The following is an 18437-nucleotide window of genomic DNA, read 5'->3' on the forward strand; positions in this document are numbered from 1 at the left end:
CAAATATGTAAAGCCCTCCAGATTCATGTCCTTTACCAATAATCTGCCTCGTCGTAAAATCCTGAAACAGGCAATGATCAGGGAAAAAGAGAATGCAACATTTAAGAGCGCGAGTGAGTTTACTCACAGAAATTAAATTAAAAGCGAACTGTGGTAGACTCAATACAGAGGATAGGGAATTAACGAGTAGGATTAACAGACCCGCAAGACACAAGAAGTTGACCCATCAGCTAAAGTAACATTAGACGAGGAATTATGTGACTGATATGATGAAAAGAGACTAGGTTACCTGTCTATGATTTGTGGCACCAAAACAATGACCCATTTGGAGGATGAGGAAATAAGACATGTGTTTGGTTTACCTGACTCGGCGAGAGTAGTGATGGAAGTAGATGAAGACTTCAATGATTCTTGATACTAAGAAAACTTGGCAAACTCATCAGCTGAAATCATAACCTTCTTCTCAGAAGTATCAGTAGCGGCAACATGAGCTGACTGAGGTTTCTGGGTCTTATTTGCAACTTTCACACGTGCGCTTTGTATGACCAGGTTCATGACAATAGTAGCACACAATCCCTCCTGACTTCTGACTCTATTCTCATGATAATTCGAACCCCTCCTCTATTATTGCTCTTTTATAACGCCCTGTCATGATTCTGACTTACAAGAGCACTACTCGATTGAACAGATGGAGTGTTTTTCTGTACGAAGAACCCAGTAAATATGTCTTGGAGGGAGGTGATCTCAGAACTAGCAAGAACCTAGATTTAGCAGATTCAAACTCATAAGGGAGTCCAGCTAGGAAACTCATAATCGCCATTTTCTCTCGTTGAGCTTGTTGAACTTTCACATCAGCACTCACTGGTAGAAGAATGTTAAGTTCTTCATATACTTTTTAAAATCTATAAAATAGGCCATAAGAACCTATCTTGTGCTCAGCTCGATAAAAAGCTTTGCATACATCAAAAATACGAGAAACATTTCCTTTCCCAGAATACAAAAAATCTAGATAGTCCATCAATTCCTTCACATATTCACAATGATTAATTAAACCAAGTACCTCGCTGTGATGGAGTTCCGTATCTGCAAGAACAATCGGGCATCCTCTCTCAACCATGTTTGTTTTGAATCATCTTCAGATGAATCTTTGTGAGATGATCATCTTTACCAATGCTTCGTAGATAAAGACGAATTGTCTTACTCCAATCAAATAGTTATCAGACCCATTAAGCTATGTTCCGTAATTTTTTGACATTATATGAACCATATTAATTATAGACTTTTCAGTCATGGTAAGAAGACGAAAATAGCCAACAAAACTCTTCAACGAACGAACTCTATATCAACAGAAACAAAACTGATATCAAACAAATCAACAAAATTGTTCTGCCTGCTAGAACTGAGGAACTAATCACACAGACTTGTCGGAAATAACAAGACGAAGTCGGGAAGGGTGATCGGGGCACTTTCCTCCTCACACGCGCGCGGTGCGTGGATCTGACGCAGATGAAAAAGGGTGGCGCGTGAGACTCACGCACTACTCTTCTGGTGGTCGGACTTCAGGGATGATCATCGGCAGACAAGGCTCTTCCTAGGCAGGCAGTGAGAAAAAATGGCCACTCTCCATGGTGACTCACGAAAATGCTCACTTGGGCAGAAGAGAAAAAAAAACTGAAAAAATAAAAACAACCTAAATTGCTTGTATTGCTCTGATACCATGTTACAACAGAGAACTGATTGTAATTTTCTCTTGATTGCATTGACAAATTATACATCAATATATAGGAAATAAGAACTAATCTAGGAAATAAAAAATCTAACTTCCTATTTTATAGATTTGTTCCGTTATGTATGATTACAATCCTAATATCTATTATAGATTTATTCACTTAATCATGTATATCTGTAAGATTTTGCATGATTATCTACAACAATCTATAGCAAGTCTTAATCATAGCTGAACTCAACTAAACATATCACAAATTAACATCACAAAATGCATCGGGACAACAACTCACCAACTGCACTAGAACAGCAAACTTGAACCTTTGGCACCAAAAAGTTTTTCAAAATGTTAACTAAATTTTCTGCATTTCGAGGAAATATCACCAGCTTCAACACTCCTCCTGATTTTGCTGGAAAAACCAAGTGTAGCCTTAAATCTTCAAACTTGGCTTTGGACAAAGCTTTGGTCATGATGTCTACCACTGATCTTCACCCTTGCAATGGACCATCTGAACTCGTCCATTACATTCAGCCTCCCTTACAGCATGAAATTTATCTTGACATGCTTAGTTCGACCATGTAAGACAAGATTTTTAGTCATTGCAACTACAAACTGATTATCACTTAGAATCACAGTAGGATTCCTCTGTTTTTGCTTCAAATCTTCTAAAATTTTCAGCCAAATGGCTTGGTTCACGACAGTAGCAGCAAGATGTATTATACTTTTGCTATGGACTGAGCTACTTGCTTTTTGGATAGCCACAAATAGCTCTAGAATTCAAGAAGAACACATACTCAGATGTACTTCTCATATCATCAACTGATCCAACCTAATCACTATTAGAGTTCCAACAAGCCAAAAATCTTCAGACCTTTTAAAGCACACACTAGATTCAGAGTTGCCTTTGATGTATCTCAGCACCTTCTTCTGCCCTAAGGTGAATTTCACTCGGGTTGCTCATAAACCGGAGAGAAGACTGGTTGCAAACATAGATCAGGTATGGTTCTATTAAGTACAGCAACAACCTAAAGATTCTATATAATCCCTCATCTACTGAATGACCCCCACCTTCTGATTTGCAACCGTTGACAAATATCCCACATGAAGCTTGATTGATTTCCATACAAGGAAGTAGAACATTTCCCCAAGTCAGTTATTTCGAATTCATATGCATGGTTTCCTTAAACTCATCATGTGACTTAACTGCTTCCGTGATTAGTAGGTCATCTACATACAATGAGACAATGACCAATTCCCTTCCAGCTCTCTCACTACAGGTGTGCTCATTCGGACTCCCCATATCCCAAACTAATCAAATAGTCATTGATTCTGTCGTACCAGTGCTCTATGAGCCTATTTTAGGCCATATAATGCCTTCCTTAGGAATAAACTTTTCTCAGGCCCTCAATTGATACCCTTCCGGTTACTCAACATAAATCTCTTCATTGAGCCACCATTTAAGAATGCAGATTTGACATTCAATTGAAAATTTTTCTAGCCAAATTGAGCTGCCAAAGCAAGTAGCACCTAATTATGTTCATACCTACTATAGTGCAAAGGTGTCCTAAAATCAACTCCATATGTTGAGCAAAACCTTTGACAACCAGCCTAGCTTTTCTTTTAACTGAATCGTCCAGATTAAGTCTCTTTGAAAATCCACTTGATTTGGATTACTTTTCTATTCTTAGTGTCCACAAGCTTCCAAGTCTGACTCTTCTCTCTATCATTGCTAACTCCTCCTTCATGAAAACTCTCCAAGCCTCTGATTTTGCTACTTCAGAGAAGTTTGTTGGTTCAAGTCAGCCATGTTGCACCTCTAATACACCTCAGCTAAAAGTTTGGTGCCTCTAATTGAGACTCTTCATCTGCATCATTCTCATCTCTCTTCATCATTTTGGTTCCCTGCAACTTCTGTTAGCCATGGTCTTCTTCTTCATCAACTTTGTCTTCCTCCCAATTCTAGACACCCTTCTCATCAACTTAACAACCTTGTGATGTGTATCTTCTTGTTTCTAGAACATCCACTCTTAGGCCTTAGATTGATTGCTATATCCGTGAAGATCCTATCATAGCTTTGTCATCCAACTTGTCCTCTTGATTGCTAGAACAAGAGCATAACAAATGTTCCCCAAAACTCTTAGATTATCCGCATCTAGCTTACTCCATACCGGCTTTAAATAGAGTTTGGTTGATCAAGGCTTTTGTGGGAAGCCTATTGAGTAGATAGATTGCAGTGTTGGTAGCCTCTGCCCAAAGGATTTCGGCAATCTCTTCTCAACAACGTGCATCTTGCCATCTCCATAATAGTCCATTCTTCTCTCACTAACTCCATCTGTTATGGAGTATAGGACTGCTGAATTGATGCTTAATTCCAACTTCTTGCAGATTATTTCAAACTCACTTAAAGTATGCTCAGTCCCATTGTCACTCCTCATGGTTTTAATGCTAAACCAGTTTGGTTTTCAACTTGTAGCTTAAACCTCCTAAACCACATCAGCCACTTCATTCTTTCTTGCAAGAAATACCACCCAACACATCCTAGTATCAATCATCCATGAATAAGACAAATATTTCTCCCATTCAAAAAAGGTTTTGCATAGATCCTCCATCTTTGTGGATGAGTTAGTTTCTCAACACTCTCCAAGCTTTGTTTACAGGAAAGGGTCGCCTGCTCAACTTGCCAAGTTGACAAGTAGGCATACAGCCTTGGTTTCTTCAATCTTAGGCAAGTTCTGGACTAACCTTTTGGTCTGAATTTCTTTGAGGCCATGGTAATGAAAATTGCCAAACCTTTTATGTCATATTTCATATTCATCTACCTTAGCAATATGAGCCCTGAATCTGATTTTTCCATTCAATAGAGAAGCTTTTTCCCTTCAGCCTAACCTTCATAAGTTCACAACCCTCATTGTCCAGATTTTGCAGGACTGGTCTTGGAAATGTAGCTATATTTTCTTTCTAACATTTGTCTTACACTAAGTAAGCTTTGACTTATTTCTGGAACATAAAGGACATTAGGAATCAGCGCGGGTACCTGATTGAGTTTGCACCAGCTGCATCACTTCTACCCTTGACATCCACAAACTCTCCATTCCAAATCTGACTCTAGACTGTAGTCTTATCCAAACAGATGAAGGCTTGCAAGTTTGGTGTTATGTGGTTGGTGCAGCCGCTATCAACCAACCAGGTCTCATTGTAAACTCAAATTCTTGGCTTTGTTGCTGATCCTCAATGATTTGTACTTGTCGTTTGGATGATTCTCCTTTGTTTTACAGATTCTCTCAATGTGGTCAAACTGCTTGCGAGCCCTACATTGGATTTCTGGCTTGAACCAGAACCTCTTCTCGGAATGGCCTTTCTTCTACAGTGAGAGCAAATGGTAATCCTTCATCCAACCTAATTTTTCCACTGATTATTAGCCCTTTCCTTCCCATCTTGTCTCTAACATTCTTCGTACTTCCTCCCTGCATAAACTTGCCTTGGTGAGCTGCCATTATAGCACCCTCAATTGCATCTTCTTACTTGGGTCTCCTTTGCTCTTGAGCTTGTAAAGCATGGACCAGCTTATGAAAGTGATCCGAGACAAGTCTTTTGAGCCCTCAAGAGAAGAGATTTTGGACTCAAACCTTCGGGCAAGCTCACCAAAACCTTCTCAACAAACCTTCTATCTATCACTCCCCTCCAAACAGCCAAATCTTGTGACTACACTCATCAACCTATCAACATACTCCTTCACCTTCTCAATTCTGGCATTCTCAACATTTCGAACTCCCTTCTCAAGTTTAACACTTGTATACCTCCTGTTGTGTCACTTCCCATGAACTCCCTCTCAACTTATCCTAAGCTTCTTTTGGTGTTTCACACGCCCATAATCCTTGTAAATACAAGGTTGTTACAGTTGCATGGTTGAGACAAACCTTTAGAGCCTTGGAAACTTATTCTTCATGTATTCTGTCTTATTCGAGGTGGATTTGGTCCCAGTTGTGTTGGTTGCCTATTTTCTTCTACATACTAGCCATAAGCCTTGGCCTCGAAGGAATGTGTTCATTTAACAGCCCACATGTGTATTGTTCACCATTGAAGACTAGAGGAGTAGAGAAGTCGTATGTTGTGCCATTGAATCAAGTTGTTTAGAGTTTGACACTGAAGTTATCATGAAAGGTTGAGAAGATGGATATGAGAGATGAGTGTTTCAGGCACTTTAAGATCAATGAGGGCTTTATACCAATTGTTGGTTTTGCTAGAAAGTAGAGAGAGACAGCTACAGCAATTGAGATATTTTGCATTCAAAAAATATGGGTAATTTATACATAAAGTCAGTCCACTGTTTTCACTAATGCAGTGGATATTTTAGTATTTGAATTTAAACTAAACACATACAACTAATGCAAATACGTCTTTCAAATACAAGTCTAATTATAGTGAACTCAACTAACTCATCCACAAATTACATGACAAATGCATTAGGACAACAGCTCCACCAATTGCAACAAGAACAGCAAACTTGAACCTTTGGGGCCAAATTTTTTTTCAAAATGTTAACTGAATTTTTCGCATTTCCAGCAAAATTCACCAGCTTCAACACTTTTAATCTATCAATCTTGTATACTACCAGCAAGATTCGTTTTGCAAGGGCTAGACATTTATTCTATGAATGGAAATATGAGTCTTCATTGAACTTTCATGTCGCGTATTTTGTGATATCCAACAAGATTGATCAACCTCAGAATAAAATCAAAAATAAAGAGAAAGAGTCTGATACAGGTCATATATGTCTTGACTTAGCTTAATGTCAAAGAAATTCAAATTAAATTTGGTAGAATGAGTTACCCATAAAACACTATAGAGAGAATATTTATTCCTCTCTTTTGCTAAAAACTCCAGAATAATTGTCCAATTTCTTCGCCACAATCTTCTTGTACATGATGCCCTACTCTGCAACATGCAACAGATCACATTAGTGCATTTTTTTCCATCATCATGAAAAACCTTAACGACTAAACTTTCTCCAATATCTTTAAATGAATAGAGATTGCAGTTTATACCATTGGAAGTTCGATTATTATGATTTGAATCCTTGCATAAATCTTCGACTCCATCGTAGTTCAACCAACGGACTCTCTGACCCCAGCTATTGTTGTTTGAACTTTCCAACTTTTATCCATGAGTATTGTCTGGGTTTCTTCACATATTTCGTGAGGTAAAGAATCCACAGAATAAAGTCAACAGAAAAACCTCTAGCAAGTAATCTTACGAACACAAAGGGTGAATAAATAATCGATAAGTAAGAAAATTAGCAGAAAATAAATTAGATTCACCTTTAGCTCCTTCTTCATCACTCGACTAATGGCATTCAATGCGAACCCCGCAGAACCAGAAGTGAGATAAGGTCTTCTATAAACCATTGCATCATCTTTCTTTCATTTTATTGGGACGGAGCTCGTCAGGCTTTATCACTGGCCCTTAGTGGATCCTATTTAGGCACAGAAGAAAGTCATTAAGGATATCAATAGTTGTACTCGAGGACAAGTAAATTACAGTGAAATAGTACATTGCTTGAAACACAAACACACTTAGCCCACACCTACAAACATCTCATGTTCAATAAAATTATAATGGAATCTGCTCACCTGGGAAAAAATTTCACCGAGCAAAAGGTTGCTAAGATGGACAAGGTTGACGGAAGGTTGGCATGTTTTTTCTTTTAGCTTAGTAAACCAAGAAGGAGCATATGTTGTTGTCTTCATTCTAAAAACCACCATCATTCAGTTTGTTACTGAATGCAATTAATACATCACAACTAATAGAATGAGTTATGTTGAAGAAATTCAACAACTGAATGGTTAAGTTTCAGGAGATGCATACTGGAGGATTGAGTAGAACTAGATCCTTAACTTTTCCTGATGATTGCTTGCATATTTAACAACCACAGGCGAAAAGTAACCCTGCGAAGCTGTTGGAATTGGAGCAATAACTTTAACACTTTTACTGAAGGAAACAAATGAACTATCATATTTTTCATTAATGTTAACTACTTTTATACAACAAAGGAAATACTACTTCTACTTCAAAACAGATTCTACTTTCTAGTTGATACAAGCAAAACTCTTATGAACTAATATTCCTAATCAAGTTCACTTCCCTAATTTGACTCAACCAAATCTCTATGAATAAGAGTTATTCTAAAACTAGAATACTAGAAAACAGGAAAAAGAATAAAGCTGGAACTTTTTGCGGTCCAGGACGCTCGCCGCGGCCACCATCTCCATCGTCGAGGCTGTCGTTCTTCTTCACGTTCAGCGCTGCTTTTAGCGCTCGCTGCAGTGACCAGCTTCCTACGCTGCAGCTATCGTCATCTCTTTTTCCTTCGTCACTTTGTTGTAGCTTCCCACTTCTGCCAATGACAACTTTAGCTCTCCAAAATAGTTCACACTTTACACTCCTCCTTGAACCTTTTTGTGCCCATCCCAAGCAAGTTCTTCAACATTTCAAATCTTGATTTTGGTAAAATCTTAGTGAAGATATCAGCTGCTTGAACTTCAGAGCACAATACTCCAGCTTGATTTCCTTTGATTTTCACGTCACGAACATCATGGTACTTTATTGATGTGCTTGGTTCTTCCATGTTGGACCGGATTTTCCGCAATAGAGATAGCGGATTTATTGTCAACATGCAATCACCGTGCATCCATTTGCTCCTCTTCCAAGTCTTTCATTACTTTCGGATCCAAATTGCTTGATTAGTGGCAGCTGCTGCAGCGACATATTCGGCTTCTGCCGTGCTTGCGCCACAATCTCTTGTTCTTTGAGCTCCAACGAATACTCCAGAACCAAGTGTAAAGCAGTATAATTAACCCTTAAGCAACAACCCAAAATATCTCTAAATTAGATTTAGGAACTAAGAGATCATTAAGTTCTATGGAATTTACCAGAGCCTCATAGATCGTAGTAACCTATCTCTAGCATTCGCTCAATCTATGGTTTTATTACCTTAGACAAATCAGGTTTATCTCTCGATCTTAACCCAACCCATAATATCATTCAACTCTCGGAATTGAAAGCATTACACACAATAATAAAACTTAGAATTAATGCTCAATAAGAATTAACAACAATAAAGCCAACACATATTCATAAATTGGGCTATATCTTTAGCCTTAGAAAAGGGATTTAGTTCACAATTGCAGTAATAAAAACCATCATTATATTCAATAACATGAGTTCAAGAAAGAAAAATATAAAAACTTCTCTAATTGGGGAACGAGAACTGCAAGAATTCCGATCTCCAAAATAGTAGTCATCTTTTCTCCTTCTCTAATCCTAAAAACTACTTAAAGACCCTTATTTATAGTGCTAGGGTTTGGAGGTTACTTAGGAAAAAATTAAATGCCTTAACCCATTCAGATTTGGACGAGGAGAATGCAATAACCCAAACAAGCCTGTGACCCATCGCTGCAGCGATCGTTCTTTCTGCCCCATGAGTCTATGATCTTCAGAATTTGGTAAAGTTACCAACACAAACATTGTAGATCTCTGAATAATTTTTCCAACGCCACAAGAATTGTCGAATTCCAATTTCTACGGCTCAAGTTATAATAGAAACATCAAAGCATGCTTATCTTGAAGGATTTCCAGATTTTACGTTGTATCTTCGACATGTCACAACTTTCTGGTTTCAACTCTGATTCTTGTACCGTTTGTTCCTACACGTCATGAATTCCATCGACATCATTCTTTTTCCTTCAAATATTGGTTTGAACCTAAAAATACTCAAAATACACCTGTGATCCCGTAAAAGGTATTTATGAAAGAATTAATTCAAATTCCACAAGTTAAACACATTTTTCCACAAATAAACCAATTAAATCACTCACAAAATATATACTTTCAAGCTCTTATTACTAATGCAGTAGATATTTTACAAATTTGAACTTAAACTAAACACTTAAAACTAATGCAAGTACATGTCTTTCAAATATAAGTCTTGTTACAAACAGAGAACTGATTGTAATTTTCTCTTGTATTGCATTGACAAATTATACATCAATATATAGGAAAATAAAGAACTAATCTAGGAAATAAAAAATCTAACTTCCTATTTTATAGATTTGTTCCGATTATGTATTGATTACAATCCTAATATCCTATTATAGATTTATTCACTTAATCATGTAATATCTGTAAGATTTTGCATGATTATCTACAACAATCTATAGCAAGTCTTAATCATAGCTGAACTCAACTAAACATATCACAAATTACATCACAAAATGCATCGGGACAACAACTCCACCAACTGCAACTAGAACAGCAAACTTGAACCTTTGGCACCAAAAAAGTTTTTCAAAATGTTAACTAAATTTTCTGCATTTCGAGGAAAATATCACCAGCTTCAACACTCCTCCTTGATATTTTTGCTGGAAAAACCAAGTGTGAGCCTTAAATCTTCAAACTTGGCTTTGGACAAAGCTTTGGTCATGATGTCTACCACTTGATCTTCACCCTTGCAATGGACCATCTGAACTCGTCCATTACATTCAGCCTCCCTTACAGCATGAAATTTGATCTTGACATGCTTAGTTCGACCATGTAAGACAAGATTTTTAGTCATTGCAACTACAAACTGATTATCACTTAGAATCACAGTAGGATTCCTCTGTTTTTGCTTCAAATCTTCTAAAATTTTTCTTAGCCAAATGGCTTGGTTCACGACAGTAGCAGCAGAGATGTATTATACTTTTGCTATGGACTGAGCTACTTGCTTTTTGGATAGCCAACAAATAGCTCTAGAATTCAAGAAGAACACATACTCAGATGTACTTCTCATATCATCAACTGATCCAACCTAATCACTATTAGAGTATCCAACAAGCCAAAAATCTTCAGACCTTTTAAAGCACACACTAGATTCAGAGTTGCCTTTGATGTATCTCAGCACCTTCTTGGCTGCCCTAAGGTGAATTTCACTCGGGTTGCTCATAAACCGGGAGAGAAGACTGGTTGCAAACATAAGATCAGGTATGGTTGCTATTAAGTACAGCAAACAACCTATCAAGATTCTATATAATCCCTCATCTACCTTGATAGCCCCACCTTCTGATTTGCAACCAGTTGACAAATATCCCACATGAAGCTTGATTGATTTCCATACAAAGGAAGTAGAACATTTCCCCCAAGTCAGTTATTTCGAATTCAATATGCATGGTTTCCTTAAACTCATCATGTTGACTTAACTGCTTCCAGTGATTAGTAGGTCATCTACATACAATGAGACAATGACCAATTCCCTTCCAGCTCTCTCACATACAAGGTGTGCTCATTCGGACTCCTCACATATCCCAAACTAATCAAATAGTCATTGATTCTGTCGTACCAGTGCTCTATGAGCCTATTTTAGGCCATATAATGCCTTCCTTAGGATATAAACTTTATTCTCCAGGCCCTCAACTTGATACCCTTCCGGTTACTCAACATAAATCTCTTCATTGAGCCAACCATTTAAGAATGCAGATTTGACATTCAATTGAAAATTTTTCTAGCCAAATTGAGCTGCCAAAGCAAGTAGCAACCTAATTATGTCATACCTAGCTATAGTGCAAAGGTGTCCTAAAAATCAACTCCATATTGTTGAGCAAAACCTTTGACAACCAGCCTAGCTTTATGCTTATGAACTGAATCGTCCAGATTAAGCTTCTTCTTGAAAATCCACTTGATTTGGATTACTTTTCTATTCTCTAGTGTCCACAAGCTTCCAAGTCTGACTCTTCTCTATCATTGCTAACTCCTCCTTCATGAAAACTCTCCAAGCCTCTGATTTTGCTACTTCAGAGAAGTTTGTTGGTTCAAGTACAGCCATGTTGCACCTCTAATACACCTCAGCTAAAAGTTTGGTGCCTCTAATTGAGAACTCTTCATCTGCATCATTCTCATCTTCTTCATCATTTTGGTTCCCTGCAACTTCTGTTAGCCATGGTCTTGCTTCTTCATCAACTTTGTCTTCCTCCCAATTCTAGACACCCTTCTCATCAACTTTAACAACCCTTGTGATGTGTATCTTCTTGGTTTCTAGAACATCCACTCTATAGGCCTTAGATTGATTGCTATATCCAGTGAAGATCCCTATCATAGCTTTGTCATCCAACTTGCTCCTCTTGATTGCTAGAACAAGAGCATAACAAATGTTCCCCAAAACTCTTAGATTATCCGCATCTAGCTTTACTCCATACCAGGCTTTAAATAGAGTTTGGTTGATCAAGGCTTTTGTGGGAAGCCTATTGAGTAGATAGATTGCAGTGTTGGTAGCCTCTGCCCAAAAGGATTTCGGCAATCTCTTCTCAACAACGATGCATCTTGCCATCTCCATAATAGTCCTATTCTTCCTCTCACTAACTCCATTCTGTTATGGAGTATAGGGACTGCTGAATTGATGCTTAATTCCAACTTCTTTGCAGATTATTTCAAACTCACTTAAAGTATGCTCAGTCCCATTGTCACTCCTCATGGTTTTAATGCTTAAACCAGTTTGGTTTTCAACTTGCAGCTTAAACCTCCCAAACACAGTAGCCACTTCATTCTTTTGTTTCAAGAAATACACCCAACACATCCTAGATCAATCATCCATGAATAAGACAAAATATTTTCTCCCATTCAATAAAGGTGTTTGCATAGATCCACATACATCTTTGTAGATGAGGTGGAGTTTCTCAACAGCTCTCCAAGCTTTGTTCATAGGAAAGGGCTACCTGCTCAACTTGCCAAGTTGACAAGCAAGGCATACAGCCTTGGTTTCTTCAATCTCATGCAGATTATGGACCAACCTTTTGGTCCGAATTTCTTTGAGGCCATGGTAATGAAAATTGCCAAACCTTTTATGCCATAGTTTAAATTCATCTACCTTAGCACTATGAGCTCTAAATTCTGATTTTTTCCATTCAATAGAGAAGCTTTTTCCCTTCATCCTAAACTTCATAAGTTCATAGCCCTCACTGTCTAGAATTTTGAAGGTCTGTTCTTGGAAATGCAAGACATATTTTCTTTCTAACATTTGTCTTACACTAAGCAAGCTTTGGCTTTTTTCTGGAACATAAGGGACATTAGGAATCAGCGTGGTACCTGATTGAGTTTGCACAGCTACATCACCTCTACCCTTGACATCCACAAACTCTCCATTCCAAATCTTGACTCTAGACTGGTATGTCTTATCCAAGCAGATGAAACCTTGCAAGTTTGATGTCATGTGGTTGGTGCAGCTAATATCAACCAACTAGGTCTCATTGTAAACTCAGATTCTTGGCTTTGCTGCTGATCCTCAATGATTTGTGCTTGCTGTTGGGATGATTCTCCTTTGTTTTTGCAGACTCTCTTAATGTGGCCAAACTACTTGTAGGCCAGACATTAGATTCCTAGCCTAAACCAATACCTTTCCTTGAAATGGCTCTTCTTCTTACAGTGAGAGCAAGGTGGATAATCCTTCATCCAACCTAATTTGTTCCACTGATTTTTGGCCATTTCCTTCCCCTTATTGTCTCCAACATTCTTCTTACTACCTCCCTGCATAAACTTTCCTTTGTGACCTACCATCAAAGCACCTTTACTTACATCTTCTTGTCTTGGGAGTCTCCTTTGCTCTTGAGCTTGTAAAGCATGGACTGGCTCAGTGAGAGTGATCTGAGACAAGTCCTTCGAGCCCTCAAGAGAAGAGATTTTGGACTCAAACCTTTCGGGCAAGCTCTCCAAAACCTTCTCAACAATCCTGCTATCTATCAACTCCACTCCAAGCAGCCTAATCTTGTTGACTATACTCATCAACCTGTCAACATACTCCTTTACCTTCTCAAATTCTGGCATTCTCAACATTTCGAACTCCCTTCTCAAGTTCAACACTTGCATACCTCTTGTTGTGTCACTTCCCATGAACTCCTCTCTCAACTTATCCCAAGCTTCTTTTGGTGTTTCACACGCCATAATCCTTGTAAATACAAGAACTATTACAGCTGCATGGATGTGAGACAAAGCTTTCGAAGCCTTGGCAGCTTCTTCTTCATGTATCCTGATCTTATTCAAGGTGAGTTTTGGTCCCAACTGTGTTGGTTGCCTATTTTCTTCTACATATTGCCACAAGCCTTGGCCTCGAAGGAATGCGTTCATGTTAACAGCCCACATGTGGTATTGTTCACCATTGAAGACTAGAGGAGTAAGAGAAGTCATATGTTGTGCCATTGAATCAGGTTGTCTAGAGTTTGATACTGAAGTTATCATGAAAGGGGTTGAGAAGATGGATATGAGGAGATGAGTGTTTCAGGCCCTTTAAGATCAATGACGGCTCTGATACCAATTGTTGGTTTTGCTAGAGAGTAGAGAGAGATGGCTACAGCAATTAGTGTTCTGTTTTGCATTCAAAAAACAAGGGTAATTTATACACAAAGTCATTCCATTATTTTCACCTAATGCAGTGGATATTTTACAAATTTGAATCTAAACTAAACACTTACAACTAATGCAACTATGTCTTTCAAATACAAGTCTTAATTACAGTTAAGCTCAGCTAAACATATCACAAAATGCATTAGGACAACAGCTCCACCAACTACAACCAAAACAGTAAACGTGAAGCTTTTGGGGCCAGAAAAGTTTTTCAAAATGTTAATTGAATTTTCTGTATTTCTAGCAAAATATCACCAGTTTCAACACTTTTATTCTATCAAATCTTGTATAACTATAGCCCGATTCATTTTGCAAGGGCTAGACAATTTATTCATTATGAATGGAAATATCGAGTCTTCATTGAACTTTCATGTCGCAATATTTTGTGATACCCAACAAGATTGATCAATCTCAAGATAAAATGAAAAATGAAAGAGAGAGAGTCTGATACAATTCATATATCTCTTGACTTAGTTTAATGTCAAAGAAATTCAAATTAAATTTGGTAGAATGAGTTACCCATAAACACCTATAGAATAGAATATTTTTATTTCATCTCCTTTTGCTAAAAACTGCAGAAATAATTTGTCCAATTTCTTTGCCGCAATCTTCTTGTACATGATGCCTTGCTTGCACAATGCAACATATGACATTAGTGCATTTTTTGCCAGCATCATAGAAGACCTTAACGACTAAAACTTTCTCCAATATCTTTAAATGAAGTAGAGATTGCAGTTTATACCATTGGAAGTTCGATTAGCTTATGATTTGAATCCTTGCATAAATCTTCGACTCCATCGTAGTTCAACCAACGGACTCTCTGACCCCAGCATATTGTTGTTTGAACTTTCCAACTTTTATCCATGAGTATTGTCTGGGTTTCTTTCACATATTTCTGTGAGGTAAAGAATCCACAGAATAAAGTCAACAGAAAAACCTCTAGCAAGTAATCTTACGAAACACAAAGGGTGAATAAATAATCGATAAGTAGAGAAAATTAGCAGAAAATAAATTAGATTCACCTTTAGCTCCTTCTTCATCACTCGACTAATGGCATTCAATGCGAACCCTGCAGAACCAGAAGTGAGATAAGGTCTTCTATAAACCATTGCATCATCTTCTTTCATTTTATAAGGACCGGAGCTCGTCAAGGCTTTATCACTGGCCCTTAGTGGATCCTATTTAGGCACAGAAGAAAGTCATTAAGGATATCAATAGTTGTACTCGAGGACAAGTAAATTGACAGTGAAATAAGTACATGTGCTTGAAACACAAACAAACTTGTGCACACACACATACAAACATCTCATGTTTCAATAAAATTATAATGGAATCTGCTCACCTGGGAAAAAATTTCACCGAGCAAAAAGTTGCTAAAGATGGACAAGGTTGACGGAAGGTTGGCATGTTTTTCTGTTAGCTTAAGTAAACCAGGAAGGAGCATATGTTAGTTGTCTTCATTCTAAAAATCCACCATCATTCAGTTGTTACTGAATGCAATTAATAGCATCACAACTAATAGAATGAGTTATTGTTGAAGGAAATTCAGCAACTGAATGGTTAAGTTTCAGGAGATGCATACTGGAGGATTGAGTAGAACTAGATCCTTAAGCTTTTCCTGATGATTGCTTGCATATTTAACAACCACAGGCGAAAAGTAACCCTGCGAAGCTGTTGGAATTGGAAGCAATAACTTTAACACTTTTACTGAAGGAAACAATGAACTATCATAATTTTTCATTAATGTTTAACTACTTTTATACAACAAAGGAAATACTACTTCTACTTCAAAACAGATTCTACTTTCCTAGTTAGATACAAGCAAAACTCTTATGAACTAATATTCCTAATCAAGTTCTACTTCCCTAATTTGACTCAACCAAATCTCTTATGAATAAGAGTTATTCTAAAACTAGAATACTAGAAAACAGGAAAAAGAATAAAGCTGGAACTTTTTGCGGTCCAAAACGCTCACCGCGGCCACCATCTCCCTCGCCGCGGCTGTCGTTCTTCTTCACGTTAAGCGCTGCTTTTCAGCACTCGCAGCAGCGACCAGTTCTGTCGCTGCAGCGATCGGTCATCTCCTTTTCCTTCATCACTTTGCTGTAGCTTCCCACTTCTGCCAATGACAACTTCAAGCTCTCCAAAATAGGTTCACACTTTAACACTCTTCCTTGAACCTTTTTTGTGCCCATCCCAAGCAAGTTCTTCAACATTTCAAATCTTGATTTTGGCAAAATCTTAGTGAAGATATCAGCTGCTTGAACTTCAGAGCAACAATACTCCAGCTTGATTTCCTTTGATTTTTCAGCTTCACGAACAGCATGGTACTTTATGTTGATGTGCTTGGTTCTTCCATGTTGGACCGGATTTTCTGCAATAGAGATAGTGGATTTATTGTCACATGCAATTACCGTTGCATCCATTTGCTCCTCTTCCAAGTCTTTCATTAACTTTCGGATCCAAATTGCTTGATTAGTGGCAGCTGCTGCGGCGACATATTCGGCTTCTGCCGTGCTTTGCGCCACAATCTCTTGTTTCTTTGAGCTCCAACAGAATACTTCAGAACCAAGTGTAAAGCAGTATCCAGTAGTGCTTTTCATATCGTCAACACTTCCAGCCCAGTCGCTATCAACAAATCCTTTTAGCCTCTCCTCCTTAATTCTTTTGAACCATACTCCATGGTCCTTGGTTCCTTTTAGGTACCTTAGAACTCTCTTCCCAGCAGTGAGGTGTTCTTCGCTTGGTTCCTGCATAAATCTAGATAAAATATTAGTTGCAAATACTATATCCGGTCTCGTTGCCGTCAAGTACATTAAGCTCCCAACCAAGCTTCTATAGCTTCTACCATTAGCCTTTTTCTTCCCATCAGCTTTCATGAGTTTTAAGTTCAATACCAGAGGAGTTGCTGTAGGTTTGCTATACTCCATTTTAAATTTCTCAAGAATTCCTTGAGCATACTTCTTTTGACATATGAAAAAACCATCTTCCACTTGGTTCACCTCTAGACCTAAGAAGTAGTTCATTCTTCCCAAGTCACTCATCTCAAATTCCTTCATCAAGCTTCGTTTGAAGTCTTGAATTTCCTTCTTTTCATTGCCCGTTATTAACAAGTCATCCACATAAAGTGAGACAATTAAGGTTCCTCCACCTTTGCCTTTCACGTACAACGTTGCATCATTCATACTCCTCCTAAATCCTTGACCCTCAAACCAAGAATCAATTCGGCTATACCACGCTCTTGGCGCTTGTTTCAACCCACATAGAGCCTTTCGCAACTTGTACACCTTTTCCTCTTTTCCATGGACGACAAACCCCTCAGGTTGTTGCACATAAATCTCCTCCTCAAACCAACCATTAAGAAAGGCTGACTTGACATCTAGATGAAGTATCTCCCATTTCCTTTGGGCAGCTAAGGCAATCAAAAGCCTTACGGTGTCTGGTCTAGCAACCGGCGCAAACGTATCAAAATAATCCACTCCAGCCATTTGCGAATAACCCTTCATAACTAATCTAGCTTTCAACTTTTGTATCGTCCCATCTGGATTCAGCTTAGTTCTATACACCCATTTCACACCAATCACTTTTTTTTCTTTTGGTTCATCAGCAAGCTCCCATGTCTTGTTTTTTTCAATCATAGCAATCTCTACTTCCATTGCATTTATCCATCCTTTGCTCAGGCATGCTTCATCAAACGATGTTGGTTCTAACATGGCACTATTACATCTTTGATAGATATCATCAAGTGATCTAGTACCTCTCACTCCCACATCATCCACCTCTTCATTTTCTTCAATGTTTTCCTCTAAGGACTCTTCAACTTGCTCCTCCTTTTGTTGCTTCCAACTCCATGATGCTTCTTCGTCAAACACCACATCTCTACTCACTGAGATCTTCTTCGAATTTGGATTATACACCCTGTATCCTTTTGCTTGGCTGCTATATCCCATGAACAGTACCTTTTCTGCTTTCTCATCAAGCTTGCTTCTCTTCACTTCAGGAATCCCCATGTAGCAAACACAACCAAACACTCTAATGTGTTTGAGCGATGGTTTTACTCCACTCCAAGCTTCACAAGGTGTTTTGTTCTCTACAGCTTTTGTAGGCAATCTATTTAGTAAATAAATTGTGGTATTCGCAGCTTCAGCCCAAAACTCCTTAGGCAATTTTTTTTCAGCCAACAAGCAACGAGCCATCTCCATGACAGTCCTATTTTTCCTTTCGGCTACCCCATTTTGTTGTGGGGAATAGCTCACTGTATATTGACGTTGAACTCCATTATCTGCAC

General features: G+C 38.2%; 1 protein-coding gene across 1 annotated transcript; it reads right to left on the bottom strand.

Annotated features, from left to right (window-relative positions):
* Window positions 1-14597: 14597 nt before the first annotated feature.
* LOC116104846 lies at window positions 14598-15890 on the bottom strand. Its single transcript, XM_031391270.1, has 5 exons — window positions 15732-15890; window positions 15492-15569; window positions 15172-15327; window positions 14892-15044; window positions 14598-14775 (listed from the first exon to the last, which is right to left on the bottom strand). Exons 1-5 carry the CDS (start codon window positions 15888-15890, stop codon window positions 14665-14667), a joined length of 657 nt encoding a protein of 218 aa, XP_031247130.1. The 3' UTR covers window positions 14598-14664.
* Window positions 15891-18437: the final 2547 nt, after the last annotated feature.

Source organism: Pistacia vera, unplaced genomic scaffold, assembly GCF_008641045.1.
Source record: "Pistacia vera cultivar Batoury unplaced genomic scaffold, PisVer_v2 Contig487, whole genome shotgun sequence".
NCBI classification, from domain to species: Eukaryota; Viridiplantae; Streptophyta; class Magnoliopsida; order Sapindales; family Anacardiaceae; genus Pistacia; species Pistacia vera.